General features: G+C 42.0%; 1 protein-coding gene across 1 annotated transcript in view; it reads right to left on the reverse strand.

The window, feature by feature from the left end:
- The window catches only part of arhgef28a (Rho guanine nucleotide exchange factor (GEF) 28a), a 68379-nt gene extending 50989 nt beyond the window's left edge, over positions 1-17390 (reverse strand). The window contains 4 exon segments of the mRNA XM_034095770.2: positions 2290-2646; positions 2734-2878; positions 14714-14768; positions 17141-17390. Coding sequence (XP_033951661.1) covers positions 2290-2646; positions 2734-2878; positions 14714-14746 — 535 coding nt within the window. The 5' untranslated portion in view covers positions 14747-14768; positions 17141-17390.
- Positions 17391-17664: the final 274 nt, after the last annotated feature.

The raw sequence follows: 17664 nt of genomic DNA on the forward strand, positions 1-17664 counted from the left end.
TCTACTGCAGACTGCAGCAACAGGTCAGATGGGGACATCACGTTACCCTCCGTTGTGGACACTAGCTTACTCCCGCCTGACTCGCCGCCCTCAACCCCGGAGCAGCACTCTTCGTTGCCCGAAACTACGCCGCCCCTCTGCGGCCCGCAGGTGCGAGCCAGGATACCACGGCAACACAGAGCCTGCTCAGGTAAATCTAAACAAGTACCCGCCTGTACAGTGGGGTTAGGTGGTCATTTTGCAGCTCGTGGTATACAAATAGACAAGGGCTAGAATATGTGAAAATAGTGCCATATTCTGCCCTGCCTGTAGAAATGTTGGGTCAAAAATAATGCATCCAATAGCACAGATGCCTTCACCACGAATGGCTACACAAAGATCTCATATCCCAAGCTTATCAACAAGCTGATGTTGCAGCTGAAATTATCTCCAGGTCACAAAGTCAACCTCACATGATAATGATGTGATACCAGTTTTCAAGGACAGTAAATACTCTCTTCCCAGAGTATATGATGGGACCAAGGTGATGTTTAGTAGGCTACATGGTTTTAATAATACTTTTGCTTTTCAATGTTTGCCATTTCAAACCATGAGCTGGTTTAAATAATATTTGCCTTGATTTACAATATGTTCTCATTTCTTTTATCAGTACAGTTTTGAAGCTTTTGTGCTTTTCTTTGCCACAGTCCACTTTGGACTATATGAGATATTACAGGATTGCACTTTTAACTCACTTGAAATGTTCTCACTTGCTTGGTTTCAAAACATAACAAAGGCCATAATCTGTTCATTGGGGACCATGAATGCTATTTTTCATTGCTGTTGCCGGCCACTATTGCTCATGTAAACCTACTACTGCTGCGCCCCCTGTAACCTCAGATTCACCCTGAGTCATTTTGTTCTGGAACTGGGCCTGCACACGGCCATATACTAAACACACTACAGAGCCCATTCCGTGTCCTGTCAGTGTTTACTTCCTGTCTGCCTTCTTCTGGTGGTTTATCTGACGTCCAGCACTCCGTCTTTTAACCTCTTTTCCTTTCTCTTTCTTGATCCTCCTGAGCAACCTTCATTAGAGTCCTTGACAGTGGTCTGTACTGCTGTATTAACAACGTGTCACATGTTAAGAAGTTACAATCAGAATTGAGTATTCAACTAACCCGTGTAATACAAGTTGTTAGTAGCCTTAATGGCCTACACAGTTGTTATGCTATACCACATCGCCCTTCACTGGATGTATAATGAGCTGCACTAAACTACATTTTAGCATTTCAAATACCTAGCCATTCTTTTGCGGTTATTTTGGTGAAAGTAACTAGAAAAGTAACTAAAGTAGTGTAACTCATTACATTTCAGAGACAGTAATTTTGTAATGTAACTTATTACTTTCAAAAGAGTAATAAGTAATATGTAATATATTACATTTTGGAAGTAACTTGCCCAACACTGCTTACAAGACAATGTAATACCCTTGTTGTTGAGCTGTTGTTATGTTTATGCTGTGCCGGGTTAGCTTTTATTTGCAAAATGTTAAAAGTATTTCTGCAATTATAACTGGACTACCCTACTTCATAGCTCGATAAATGAGCTTGCTAGTTCAGCATCTAAATTGTATAATTTAGAGAAATAGTTTACCATTTGCACTTTTGATCATTTTAAGATCAACATGGCTATAAACATTACACATGAAATAATGCGTGTGTAAATAAAAGGTAGCTAGTTTGAGAAACACTATGAAGATATATTTTCATTATTAATAAAAAACATTTCAATATGGGTCATTTTGTATCCCTTTGTGGACGAGTGTAATTGAACTATGCATGGTTTAAAAACAAGTCTCCTTCAGTCTGGATACATAACAGATCTGACGTCAAACCCCATGCAAGCGAGACAAGAACTGTGGCTGGATACCACAGGAGTTAAGTGACAACATATGTGTTTCTGAACCAGCCTTTAGGAACCCCTCCAGGATGTGCATCCCAGCAACAATAGAACAAAACAAAGAAAAACCCTGCTTTGGCAGTTGAATAGTTGGTAACCCTCACACTGTATCTGCTGACCAGAGGGGATTCCCTGATACTTGATCTCTGCAAAGGATCCAGGATGTGAGTGGACTTTAATCTTCTGAGTATGAAATAAATCCACATGTATATACCCTTGCTTTCTTTCATACACGACAATACGCAGACCCAGTTCTGCTTTCGAAGGCATACCACCGTGGCTCGTACTGGCTACAACAATGACCTCAAGATGGCTTGTTACTTACACTCTCCTCTCCCGTTTCATTACCTTCTCTCGGCTCACTGTCAGTGTCTTTCCACTGCTGAGGGTAATCCATGTTGGCCAGAGCCTGTGTGATCTTCTCGTCCAGCCGCCTGAGACCAGCTTCATCAGCTGAACTATCCTCCTCATCGCTGTCTGACCCCAGAGCGAAGGGCTCCTCGTCAGATGCCTGCGTGGAAAACCTCTTCAGGACCTCGAGGTAGCTGTGAGGGCCGAGCTGCTCCCTGTTTGCACTCAGGTACTCTGCAGCCTGCTGGGCAGCATCCCTGATGTATCCGAGAGAAGCTTCACCTTCACATGGGGTGACTTGGTCCTCTGCGTAAAAGTAGGGTGTCACAGAGGCAACCTCCACGAGGGCGTGGCCTGCGGAAGATAGAAAGAATCATGATAAGCGGGTAGATAATGACGGGGCCAAAAAGTGAAAACTAAATGTTTGATTGAAGGACATACCGGGAACTGTGTAGCAAAGGCTCCGCCCATCATCTCCTCTTTTTGCTGCAGTCACGTGTGTGAGATCAGAGCCTTGCACAACGATGTAAAACTCTGCATTTTCAGGAGCGTTCGCCTGTACCCTTACATGGGCCTCCACTTGTCCCTGCAATGAGAAAAAGAAACTCCAACTATTTAAATTGCTTTTACAACTTAAAAGGGGCCCCATTATGCTTTTGGGGGTTTTTCCTTTCTTGTAGTATGTTATAATGGTTTGTGTGCATGTAAATGGTCTGCAAAGGCTTTAATACCAAAGTTGTCTCCAGGGGGAGTTTTGTCACACACACACACACACACACACACACACACACACACACACACACACACACACACACACACACACACACACACACACACACACACACACACACACACACACACACACACACACACACACACACACACACACACACACACACACACACACACACACACACACACACACACACACACACACACACACACACACACACACACACACACACACACACACACACACACACACACACACACACACACACACACACACACACACACACACACACACACACACACACACACACACACACACACACACACACACACACACACACACACACACACACACACACACACCTCCATTGGACTCCTTTGTTTACTTCCTGAACATAGTGACATGTAACACTCGTGGCTAGCGCTCCAACACATTATAGGAAATAGGGGTGGGACATTTCTAAGCAGTTTACCAATCACAATAGAACTGGCCAGCTGACCAATCAGAGCAGACTGGGCTCTCGTTTCAGGCATGTCACAGTAAAAGCACAAATTGAGCGTAATGGGGTCCCTCCCTATAGTGTAAAAGGCCTTTCTTAAACTGCTCTCTCTAGAGGACAAATGTATTTTCTTATCAACCTCTGACCCAACATAGAAGGAGCAAATATGGGGCAGCCACCAAAAAAGGAAGAAAGAGAGACACAAGTCATTTTCCCACAATAGGAGTGAAAGGCATCTGTAAAATGAGGTTCATGACTTCTGTAACATCAGTGACCTTGCTATTTTTACATGTCTCATCTGAACTCTGCTTTGACCTCCAGCATCACTCCCAGAACACCCACAAGTCATTTCCTCGAAAAAGATTTTAGAGGGGAAGATCAACACAGACCAACTGAATTTCTCTCCATCACCCACATTATTCACGGATATGAAGTGCCTCTTAGTCACTGACAGAGCAAAGTGAATGTCAATAAGATTACCAAACAGGAAAAACGCAATATTCACTTCACTACCCGGTGTTATTTTTCCCTCCAGAGCCGACCTTTTCAAGAGGGTATCGTTGAAGTTCAAGAGGGATCACATACTTGGAGTTCAATGCTTGTGCAATATGCTTATCATCTGTTTTTCTTGTGCTCAGTTTAGGGTTTAATCTATTGATTTATTGGGGCGTCCTTCATTTGTCCTTATTCTTAATACTTAAGGCTAAGGCATTAATTATGCTTAACTGTATTTAACAGGGCCTACATCAACCAGGAATATGTTGTTCTCAAGCCAACAGCATTTGTTGCTTCGTAATGCACAACTGACTCTTAGTTCTTGTAACATTTCAGAGTGAGGACAGCTAAATAAAAAGGGACTGAAGCATAAACAGCTGATAATTACAGCTTTGAGTGTGGGTGGATTAAATATAATCATCATTATATTTTGAAACATGAAGAGTCTTGAGTGGCTGTGAGGCTGTTGGGCCATGCTTAAAGCTAACGTCAGGACGCTAACATGCTGAGGGCTAGCTTAAATGCTAATTTATAGCAGGAATAATATTTACTATGTTTGGTCTGATAATAAGCTATCATTTGCTAATTAGCACAAAATAAAATATAGATGAGTACTGATGGGATTGTGAATATTTTTGCAGGTAATTGTACTGAAACCGGATCGTAGTACAACCCAGTCTCATGGCATTTCGTGTTCACCAACACGATTTCCCCCTTTTTTTCGTGTTGCACAGCACGATTTAAAAAGCAATGTATTTCTACTGGTAATGTGTTTCATGCCTGCAGCACGTCTTTTTCTCCGGTCGGGTCGTGGAAGACCGGAAGCTGTGTGGTTCATAAAAACATGTTCTTACTCAATATCAAGCCACAATTATTGCTTTTATTTTAAATCGTATAATTTCGGACTTTTGTTGCCGTCTGTGAGGAAAATAAATGGGGCTCAGAGCCTCAGGATACTGAAATCTGTATTTTTAAATATCTTTTCCTTCTAATTTGTTATTCTTTTCTAAATAACACACTGTTATTTACTCACCAATAACACACAATTATCCTTGCTTTTATTTATTGGTTTAATTCCATAATCTCGGGCTTTTTTGGCGTCCGTCAGGAACTGAATTTCAAAATAAAAATAACCGGAAACAGACGTAGGCCTCTAGGAGTTTAGGATGGCCGAAGACACTACACTACCCATAATCCCCAGTATATCGTTTAGGACTACAGTCCCCGTGATTAATCTTCAAGCTCTGGGATTGGATGTTGGAGTGGCAGTGCGCAAAGGTTACGCCGAGCGTCAAACAGCTATTTGAAATGGAAGGAAACCACACCAGACTATCCAAAACTGGAATCGAACGCCCCCCCAGAACTACAATTGCTGACTATTGTGTTTTGCAAAATGTTCTATGGGACGTCTCTACTGAACGTTTTCGTTTTTCCCACAATTAGAAGTTGCCAGTATTAAACACATTGGTGTTATCAAATGTCCATCCATCCATTTTCTCCCGCTTATCCGTGGTCGGGTCGCGGGGGTAGCAGTTCCAGCAGAGAGCCCCAAACTTTCTTTTCCCTGGCGACATCAACCAGCTCTGACTGGGGGATCCCAAGGCGCTCCCAGGCCAGCGAAGAGATATAATCCCTCCACCTGGTCCTAGGTCTACCCCTTGGTCTCTTCCCAGCTGGACGTGCCTGGAACACCTCCCTAGGGAGGCGCTCAGGTGGCATCCTAACTAGGTGCCCGAACCACCTCAACTGGCTCCTTTCGACGCGAAGGAGGAGCGGTTCAACTCCGAGTCCCTCCCTGATGACCGAACTTCTCACCTTATCTCTAAGGGAGACACCAGCCACCCTGCGGAGAAAACCCAACTCGGCCGCTTGTATCCGCGATCTCGTTCTTTCGGTCATGACCCATCCTTCATGACCATAGGTGAGGGTAGGAACGAAAATGGCCCGGTAGACAGAGAGCTTTGCCTTCTGGCTCAGCTCCCTTTTCGTCACAACGGTGCGGTAAAGCGACTGCAGTACCGCTCCCGCTGCTCCGATTCTCCGGCCCATCTCACGCTCCATTGATCCCTCACTCGAGAACAAGACCCCGAGATACTTGAACTCCTTCACTTGGGGTAAGGACTCATTCCCTACTTGGAGTGGACAGTCCATCGGTTTCCTGCTGAGAACCATGGCCTGAGATTTGGAGGTGCTGATCCTCATCCCAGCCGCTTCACACTCGGTTGCGAACCGATCCAGTGAGTGCTGAAGGTCGCAGACCGATGAAGCCATTAGAACCACATCATCTGCAAAAAGCAGTGGTGCAATCCTTAGTCCACCGAACTGCAGACCCCCTCCCCCACGACTACGCCTCGAAATCCGATCCATGTATATTACAAACAGGATTGGTGACAAAGCGCAGCCCTGGCGGAGGCCAACCCTCACCGGAAATGGGTCCGACTTACTGCCGAGGACCCGGACACAGCTCTCGCTTTGGGAGTACAGAGATTGGATGGCCCTGAGTAGAGACCCCCTCACCCCATACTCCCGCAGCACCTCCCACAGTAACTCCCTGGGAGCCCGGTCATACGCCTTCTCCAAGTCTACAAAACACATGTAGACCGGATAAGCGTACTCCCAGGCCCCCTCCAGGATCCTTGCGAGAGTAAAAAGCTGATCCGTCGTTCCACGACCAGGACGGAATCCGCATTGTTCCTCCTCAATCTGAGGTCCGACAATCGGCCTGACCCTCCTTTCAAGTACCTTGGAGTAAACTTTCCCGGGGAGGCTGAGTAGTGTGATGCCTCTGTAATTGGCACACACCCTCTGATCCCCCTTTTTGAAAAGGGGGACCACCACCCCGGTCTGCCACTCCTTCGGTACCGTTTCCGACTTCCACGCAACGTTGATGAGACGTGTCAACCATGACAGTCCCTCAACACCCAGAGCCTTCAGCATTTCCGGGCGGATCTCATCCACCCCCGGGGCTTTGCCACTGTGGAGTTGTTTGACAACCTCAGTGACCTCCCGCCGGGAGATTGGTGTTGATCCCCCGTCATACTCCAGCTCTGCCTCTAACATAGAGGGCGGAGTTGTCGGGTTCAGGAGTTCCTCAAAGTGTTCCTTCCAACGCCCTAACACTCCATCAGTTGTTGGACGTTGACCTCAACTGATGGAGTGTTATCAAATGTAAAACAGATAATTAATAAATGGGTGAAAATCGCTTGTGTCCATAATGCGCAGCATTAATATATACCCACATGACAGCTCCTTGTTACTTTGTAATTCTACTCCACTACAATTCAGAGGTTAACCTGGTATTTTTACTCCACTACACTTATTTGAGTTACTTTACAGATTCTGATTAATGATGTGAAATATAAACAACCCTTAAATTTGACTTTAGTTACACCTGAGTAAAATTCAGGGAAGGTGATTGTCAAGTGCTAACAATCAGGAGAGATATTTGATAGTTGGTGCTTGAGAAGACTAAACATGTATCTGCAATTGACATGAATGGAAACGAGTAATAAAGTATATTCATTACTCGTTATTCTCTACTTAGTTAATTAAAGACTGTATATTATGGCTATTTTGCACATCCCCTTCAAGATTTTCAAAGGTGTATTGACATATCATACACAACTACGGTGTAGTTATGCAATGAATGAAAATCTTGGGTCACAGGTTCCTCAACAGTGCATTACAAGACATCTATCAATATATGTGTACCTCCACCATTAAACTGTCATATTCTGTACATTTCTTATACTATCTACATACATAAGAGTATAATTAATGTGTATAATATCAGTTAAAATAAGTGCTTCAACATAGTTAACATTGCAGGAAAGCAATTATGTTAAGTACTTTGTCAGGCTTAATATTTATCTGTAGATAGACGCCCGCAAAGTTTTTTTCTTATTTAAAAGAAGACCTTAATCTAAAGTATTATTTAATGTTTGAATAAAGGTTCATTCGTTTGTCTGTTTTGCACATCCTCCTATTAATATCTTTGTACATCCTGCACTAAACTGTTTTATTGAAGAGATCACTTATAGTATCTTCTTGATTTGTTATATTCTATATTTCTATCACAGACCTTCTACTTTCCCCCTATGAAAGTATGTACTCTTAATATTGTTTTCATCAAATATAACAATATTTCAGTAACGTGCTGTAACCACTAGGAGGTGCACACAAGGTACACACAGCCATAATAACTTTGTATTATTTATTAGTGTAGGACACTTATGTATGTACAATATCTGAAGATGTGTAGTTTTATTCATGCTTTCACATCATTTTACAGCATATTGCTATACTATTTCAGACTCAGTATTTACATTCTTATATTCAAAGAAAATCAGTAATATCTTTTAAAAAGTCCTTTTATATCAGCTGTGCACTGTTATGGTGTAAATATAACCTATCTACCAATTGGATCAAGTGTAAAAGTCAGCCGAATTAGTGTTGATACTGCAAGGAGACGTATTGTGTGAAGAGAAATTGAAGATGTTGTTTAATTGTTGATATATTTATGATCCACGTCAAGTATTCAGTTTCGGCGGCAGTTTTTCCAAAGGTCTTCTCATCAGGGCTCTATAAATAAAGAACTACGGCAGATCTGTAATATGTAATGCAGCCGAACCGTGTATTACAATGCCGTTATGTGATGACTTTCAAACAGAAAAGCAAGAGCACTCGGAATTAAGTATTATTTTATTCTTTTTAAATGTTTTCCGGAATTCATATCATATAAACACCAAATCCCAGCATGCATTGCGGCTAAAACATCCAATCAGCGAGCTTAAACCATAGCTGAGGATCTTGGGTAATCGCTCGAAATGCGTACTTCTGTTTCCGGTTATTTTTATTTTGAAATTCAGTTCCTGACGGATGCCAAAAAAGCCCGAGATTATGGAATTAAACCAATAAATAAAAGCAAGGATAATTGTGTGTTATTGGTGAGTAAATAACAGTGTGTTATTTTGAAAAGAATAACAAATTAGAAGGAAAAAAAGATTAAAAAAAATACAGATTTCAGTATCCTGAGGCTCTGAGCCACATTTATTTTCCTCACAGACGGCAACAAAAGTCCGAAATTATACGATTTAAAATAAAAGCAATAACTGTGGCTTGATATTGAGTAAGAACATGTTTTTATGAACCACACAGCTTCCGGTCTTCCACGACCCGACCGGAGAAAAAGACGTGCTGCAGCCTGCAGTCACGAAACACATTACCAGTAGAAATACATTGCTTTTAAAATCGTGCTGTGCAACACGAAAAAAAGGGGAAAATCGTGTTGGTGAACACGAAATGCCGTGAGACTGGGTTGGATAGTAGCTGCCTGCTAAAGGACACAGATACAGGCCTAATTTTCAAAATGACTTTTGTTAACACCATTACTGTACAGGGGAAAGATTTCTCTGCACAACCTCATAGAGAGTAGACCATCTTCCATCTTCCCCCTGACTAACCAAACAATAATATCAAAAGTCTACGTTTTAGTTTGGGCCTTTCAAACTTAAGTCACTCTCCTTTTTATTTGCCTTAACCCAAACATCTGGAGCTTTCCAGCGTTTCTTCTGGAGTCCGGTCGGTGGTGATTCAGAGGTAGAACTGAAACTGACCTCCTGTGTTGGCAGGCTGTTAGTTTAGACTGATAAAAGAGGTCTGACTCAGCCTCCAGTTTCTCAGCTTGCTGCGGGCACTTAGTGGTTAGTAGCACTACCACCACTTAGCAACCACTTTACACTGTTAAGGATATCGCTGATAATTATTCCAGCAAACTAAAAGATAAGATGTTGGCCTGTGGTTTGTGCAACCTTTTTGATTTCTTACAAGGCTAGCAAGACGCAAGGCTCACATTGAATTTCATTACATTTATTAAATAACCATCATGTGTGTCCTGTACCCATTACAAGTAATATTATAAAATATCCCAGGAGAATTATCAATCGTCTACGTCCGCTGCTTTATGTTTTGGAAAATTGTCTTCCAGTTAGTAGATTTAATGCGTTGAAAAACACAGAAACATGTGTACGTTTATTTTTGTATATCTTTTGTTTTTGTTTCCACCCCTACAATGAGGCTGAAGTTTCAACTTTATTGTCCCAACCATCTGCAGCAGCCTCAGACGATATTGTTCACACAGGTACAATCTGATCAGACAGAGTTTGCTTGATCCCAACTTCATCTCCTGTGCCTTGGGGAAAAGGGAAGGAGGAAGGCTGGCGATAATAAAAACGACTGGTGTGATATGCCCTTTGCTGTGGGGCTTTATCATGAGCTGATCCAGTAACAATGAAATATTCAACAACTTGTAGTTTCACCTCATGCCTCTCATATGGGCAGTTCTCAGGTCAGATGTAATGTGTAAATGATGGAACACGAGGAGGTCTATCGCATTATGCAATAGGAGCTTGATACCAATCTGAAAAGGTGGGGGTGCCGTCGTGTCAGCTAGCCTTAATGTATGGAGGAAAAAAGAAAGTGTTATTTTGTATACTTTATTTGTCTTTTACTGTTGAATCTGTCGTACTCAGTATGTATTGTCTGGACGTGTATGCTTTAGTAAGAATATGCAAGATTACCATAATATGACATAATACCTGCTGCATATTAATATTTGTTGTCACTAGAAATCCACCAGTGTTTATAATCCCCATGTTATTGTCCTTTCAGTGGGGGAAAACAACGCGGGATCTGCTGCCTGTCGTCTCCAGGAAACCAGCAGTCATCAGCTTTGGAGCTCTTTGCTGTGATCTCCTGAGTGTAACACGCAGGTGACGTCAGGGGAGCAACAACACTGCAACAACAAAAGCAGCTCCAATAACAGGCTGATCCGAGTGAGAAAACAGCCTGACGTCAGCGCGGACAGAGGTTGTTTTTTTGTTTTATTTATTGGCCATTTTAACAGTATAGTATTTCAGTTTAGAAACGGACACAAATTACATTGCGTCAATGAAATGTGTTGAAATCCCCACACAGTCACTATATATTATTATTTATTTGAACAGTTCCAACCAGCTGACATCTCAGGTAATGACTTTTCGAATTCTAAGAATAATTCAAAGGGAAAATATTTTAAGTATTTCTACGTCACAGTGCCGAAGTGACACATTAAGTACGCACATCTAAGCTTAAAGAAACTCAATGGACCGGAAGCTGATTGGAGCCTCGAGGGTGACAGCTGTAACTGTCCTGCAGGCCTGTTCTCATACTCAGCTGGGACACATACCTCGGATTTAATCTGCTGTGAAAATGACATATTAATAACTAATCTTCACATCAGAAAGATCTGTCAGTAAAGCTGGAGTAGTGCTGCACACATTTCTAAGAATAGGGCTGCCAAGAACAGACTCAGTAAAAATACTAAGAAGTGCGTGGAGTTTGTGCAAGCTGTTACTGACATTAATCACTACTACATCTATTTCAGGTCTGCAATATTGGAGAAAACTGAGAGCGCGTCTATTTGTTCAAGTATTTGTCTTCTATTATGATTGACTGGCTTCTCAAACGTCTAAAGGCAGAGTGAGGTTTTGTTTGTTTGACATGAGGAAAGCATGGCAAACTCAACCACCTCAGCACTTAAAAGGCAAACAAAATCATAAACCATGACACAGAGATACCCCCTCGTTCAAAGAGCACTGTGAGATTACCATACGGGCGAATTGAATAAATATGGCACAAGAAGGATAGGGCTAATCTGCCTCCATTTTGTGAACATGCAGTTGTGCTGTGTTGAGATAACAGCTGCGGTAAAAGAAGCACGATTTAAAAGACTGTATTGGAAATAGAAGTAATTTGAGAAAAATGCTAACGTCTACATGCTAGCATGCTGCTCTTAACAGTGCCCAGATGTTTATGTTTAACAGGTGCAATGTCTTACATGGTAATAATTTATGTGTAGTGTGTTAGCATGCTAAAATTCACTAATTAGCACTTAACAATACAGCTCAGGGCAGGGGTTCCCACACTTTTCAGTCCGCCACCCCCAAAATAACAGTGCCAGACTGGCGACGCCCTGTCAACGAGAGATTGACAGAGATTATTATCTAATGTATCTGATGAAGCATTGCATGAAGTCTGTTGATGATCAGAGGCTGTTGTTGGGGCTGTATACACATTATTTTTGTTTTGTTTTGTAGGCAGACCATGCAGGCCTCAGAGAGTTAAACTTGGGCCTGCGACCATAGTTTTACTGTATTTTGTTTTGAAAATCCACAGCAGGGTTTGTGTCGTAGGCCTACTAAATCCACCAGACTCAGGGACAGTTTCATCCCACAGGCAATAAGACTGTTAAACTCCTGAACTGTTGAAACAACGTCCACAATATTCATCTGGCTGCTACTTACAGATTATTTATCTATTTTACCTAATATATCATATTTCAATGACTTGCATATAGACTCTTATTGCACTATTTCACTTTTTTAAACTATTTTCTTCTTGTATTTCCTATTTACTTGCACTATATTTTTCTGTTTATCTGTGTTTAGAGTTGCTCTGTTGGAGAAGCCTGTGACACAAGATTTCCATCGACATAACTACACTGTAGCTATGTTCGTTTGCCAAATAAAGAACCTTGAACCTTACTACATGCGGTCTATTTTGCATATCTCTCAGTAGCCTACGATCTGCGAGTCTGTTGGCTCGGACATAAACTCCGTAATACATTTCATAAGAGGTGTAAAACCTGAGAGCATTTTAAATCGCATTTGAACTAAATGCTTATATAATCTGTAGTTGTATTTATATTGTTGATTTATTGTGTGAACGAGGCGATATACAGTAGAGAAGGTGAAGCTGTTTTGTGCTGCTGGAGTGGTGAGCAGGCCTATTGTTTTTGGATATGTGTGGAGTCAGGTGGTCTGTGAGTGTTTTTTTAATGGTTAAGTGTCCTTGGTATGAAAAGGTTTGAGAAACACTGCGCTAGTGGATTGTCAACGGGGGAGCCTCGCTGCCAGTCCGCCCCTGAAAAATGTCTATGCACACGTTATTATTAATAATAATCTTTTTTTTTTTAAATGATTAAAAGAAAATATATATTTTTTTTTCTTTTTTTTTTTTGTAATCATCTCGCGACCCCCAATCGGGGAACCCCTGGCTAAGGGAATGTCATTTATTTGGCAGTGCAAAGTTGGCTAATCAACAGATAAATTAAAGATTTGTTCTTATAAACTTCTGTGCAAAACAATTTACCTGCCAGAAAAACAAAGTTGAGAGACCATGAAGGTTTGAACAAAATGTAAATCCATCCAATAGTTGTTCAGGAAATGTAGCCTATACCTTGTGAGGGCACTGAAGGAAAAGTCAGGCTATTACTAAAATCAGTAGGAAACATCCTCTGGGGACCATAATTGCCTGTACAAAATTCCAATGTAATCCCTTCGATAGTTATTGAAGTATTTCAGTCTGAAGCAAAAATGGTGGACCCACTAACAGTCTGACAATGTCATCGAGCTGTTGGCTAGATGGATTCGTTTCTGGGGATATTTCTCTCTTCCATCTGATGTGAACTTCTCACATTTCAGTGACCTGAGTCTTCTTGCAGGGGGATTCATTTTACTCACACAACATCACTGCACTGGAGCTCAATAAAACTTCGTCCAAGACAGGAACTCCCACTTCCTGCCTGCAACTCAATGCAGCCATTTATCCATTGATCTGGGGGAACAGTGCCTGCTATGGGCCTGACACGATGTTGTATGTATGGTGCACTATAACACTTCACTAAGGGTGTTACAATAACAGCTTTTACAGAACAGCCGTGTGGATTGGCTCGCCTGCACAAAGCCTGGCATTGAAATCTGGATCTCATTCAGCAGTGGGTTTGTGCTGTTGAGCTGTGACCTTAGAGGGTGGAGACGCCACTTCCTCCTAATGGAGAGGTGTGTGCGAGAGTGGTAGAGCCCATAATGATTCACATGCCTGGGTTTTTAGACCGGACCTCAATCAGCCTCTATGAGCGAGGGAAGGCAAAGGTTTTGGAGCGAGCCCACCCCCTCCCCCCCCCCCAACCACTTAATCCTCTGAAACTGGTGACACAGCAAAACAAGCAGACACTCTGCTTACCAAAAATCTGGCAACGCTTCAGTGAATGGCCCACCCAGACTTCCACACACACACACACACACACACACACACACACAGGAGAATAAGGGCAAGAGAGAGAGAGAAATGGAGGATTGACGAGTAATAGAAAGACAGATGGAAGAAATAAAGTACCACAAAGAAACAGAGTTCTATTATGTCAAACAATAATCCAAACACACCTGCATATTGTGTTTTCAAATGGAAAATGTGTATTTATTCAACACACTGGTCGGTGCACTCCTTCCAGGAAAACCCACTACAGATATTCTTTCCCTTGTTCACTACGAAGCGTAGAGGGCCTTGTCACTCGGTGAGCAGGCTGTGTAAGGCCTGGCTTCCCCGGGGACTGAAACCCTCCTGGCTTAAGTTTCATCTGCGACACAAGGCTCGCTAGTCAACCCCAGCACAGAGGGGGAGTCAGGACTGAGAGAGAGGTGGGAGGAAAAAACTAGAGCGCTCTAATTCTGGTGGGAAAACACAGAGTGGGGTCTAAATATGGCAAACTGCTATTCAGAGTTCATGTACTCACTCAACCACACGCTAAAAATATCCAAATAGACCACCAACACATCAGACACTTACAGAATGGAGCAAAATATATGAGCACTTACATATAGAGGCACCTCTCTTCTCTTCACGTCCATTTTAACTCCATCCACCAGAAGCCTAGGGAGGAAATTGTCGTGTTACTGTAACGTCAGGATAAGAAAAAACTAACCATTCAAAGTTAATAAATCATGACATTTATTTTATTGAAATTGTTTGTTATTCATTCAGGGGAAAAAAAATGTGTGTCAAACCATGAGAACTTATGTTTATAAAACAGTCAATTAATCTGAGGGCATTTTCTGGTGAACAATGTGTGCACTTTTATATTTGATCCTCTTCTTAAAGAGGACACATTGTGCTCATTTTCCGGGTTCCTATTTTGATGTTACAGAAAAAGATTACAATATAGGCGTTTCAGAAAGGGGCGGAGCGTCGTGACCTTTGTGATTTAGCCAGACAATCGCTAAACTAGGACAGAATAGGGCCCCTTTAAAGCCTTTAGGTGGTTAACCTGTACGGGAGAAGCTACCATAACAACAGCGTCCCACTCAAGCAGGATAGATATACACTCAAGTGCATGGTCAGCCCACACCGGACCCGCTGTGACTTCACTCTCAGCTTGAATAGTGCATGGCTTCAAAGCTGCACAGTGGTGTCGGCTCTGCAGACACTCATTAGCATGAGCTGGTGCCGCTCAGACAAGACAAAACTGTTTTAATTCTGCAGCTCAGTGGTCATCAGAATCTGTAGTCATCACTTGTTCTTAAAGTGTTCAGCAATGCGAGATGAAAACGATGTTCCACCAGGTGTTACCTTGTTCAGAGATGATGTCAACACTTTGAAAACAATCAAGTACCTATTTCAACACTTGTCCCAATATTCTCAATGCAACCCCTAATTCAACAGATGACATACAATAACATATCCCACGAGTTTTCATTTTGACACTTGGTGTGTACACTTTAAATGTGTCCAAAGTACAATAACCTCAAATACTCTGAACCTCGGTTGAACTGAAAGTTACTTCATTAAAAAATACTATAGTGACACAGAAGACAAAAACCAAGAACAGTATCCACGGGGTTAACAACAAGTACTTTAAACTGACTGGTGTCCTTCGGGTGTACCTAACAATAATATCACTATCCCTCTGATATTGTATCGCATCAATAGAAGTGAATGCCACAGGCCTGGGCGTCTATCTCCTGCTGTTAATCCTGCTCATATCAATGGGGCTAAATGATTGTAATTTGGAACTAGAGAGGGTTTACGTTTCATATGATAGAATACACATTGTCCGAGGTTGGCAGGTTGCGCCCTATAACATCAACATACGTGAATATTCTGCTATGCTCGTGTGTATGCAAGGTTTAAAGACATAAGCTGATTCAACACAGAAAAATGATCAAGATCCATCTTGATGTAATGTTCTTGAACTCGATAACACACTCTGAATCATATATTAGTACAAAATAACCATGTGATCAGGTAGCCAAAGAACAGGAGGAACACACAGAGATAAAGAATCTCCAATCCAATGTCCAGTTGTTCTTGTCTGCGCAGAACTTGTGTTGGTCATTGTCCTGAGGCCGTCCTCAGCCTCTGACATGTCCTCTGACAATGTGCTGAATAAGAAACCTGACCTGGCTGGTGGCCACGCACTCAGCCAGGACAGAGCGTGAGAAAAGAGATTACACATAACAAGAGAACGAACATTGTCACAACGCATTTGGGAAACTCATTTAGACATCTTTATGTGATGCAAATATTTTCAGACGTGAGCCAGCTGATCCTGTTGTCCCGTAACATTTTTGTTAGGGGATGCATGATTGAATAATCCAATTCCTCTCACATGACAAACTGCAATCTGTATTAATAGGTGCACTTTTCTGCTTTCAGCCTTTAGGTAGGCTACTACACTTTAATGTGGTACATGTTATCATTTGGTATGTGGACTCAGAGTAATGTCACAGTAACTTTTTGTGATTAAAAAAAAGATGTTGAAACTTTTTTTCAGACCACATTTTGGCATAATTTTAAAACCAATGGATATAAGGTAAACAATGAAAAACTTTTTTTGTAAATAACCTAAATGCTAAGCCACTGCATGGACAGGTCGACTATCCCAGAAAGAAGTGAAAACAGGATTTAGATAAATAGCCCACACATGATCAGCACTCTAACATATCCTTCAGGAACAATGACTCTGCTTTCACCGGGGAGTGAAACACAGTCAAATACAGCCAGTAAATGCATCAAAGCAATAATAAAACAGACTGCAAGACCACAACATGGACAAAGAGTCAGTAACAGTGAGGCATTGAACTCACCACGTTGTTTTTACGGTGTACCTATGAACGCACCAACATTTGATAGTTTATAGCCGAAGTCAACTTGTGCAAAATTGAAAAACCATCATAATATCAAAGCGCAGTTGTTGATGTAAAACTATTGTACGCAGATGTTGTCAGCTGAAGATGAATCATTACCTGCTGTCGTCTCTTCTCAGTCCTCGGTGCGATCCGTAGAGAACTCAAATCGCGCAACTTTTTATACAAGTTGTTTTTCTGTTTGGTTATTTGTTAATAAGCACCCTTATTCCGCATTACGATTTGCTCCAGCTTTCTCCGTCCCTTCTCTTCAGTCTGTTGGCAGTTTGTTTGCAGGTGTCGCAGAGTTGTGTGAGGCTGTCCTGTGGTCCCGCCTCCCCCCACCACACACACCGGGCTGCAGGACTGAAGTCTGTCAGGGGGCACAAACGTTCCTATAAGCGTTATATGTGTTTATGTGTGTCCCCTTACATGCTATGTCTACTATATAGACTGAGTTTAAAGCGACATTTCATACTTTATTATGATATGTTTATCATGCTGTGCACGGGTCAGTTGTAATTTCAATTTCCTCCAATCAGAGATGAGCTTGAGAAACGTCACTTTCACCTATGTTAATTTGTCGCCCTCTGTACTGTATGCTGGATCGGATCCTACACAAATACTGTCACTTTTTTTGCAGT

This window comes from Pseudochaenichthys georgianus, chromosome 12 (assembly GCF_902827115.2).
Source record: "Pseudochaenichthys georgianus chromosome 12, fPseGeo1.2, whole genome shotgun sequence".
NCBI lineage: Eukaryota > Metazoa > Chordata > Actinopteri > Perciformes > Channichthyidae > Pseudochaenichthys > Pseudochaenichthys georgianus.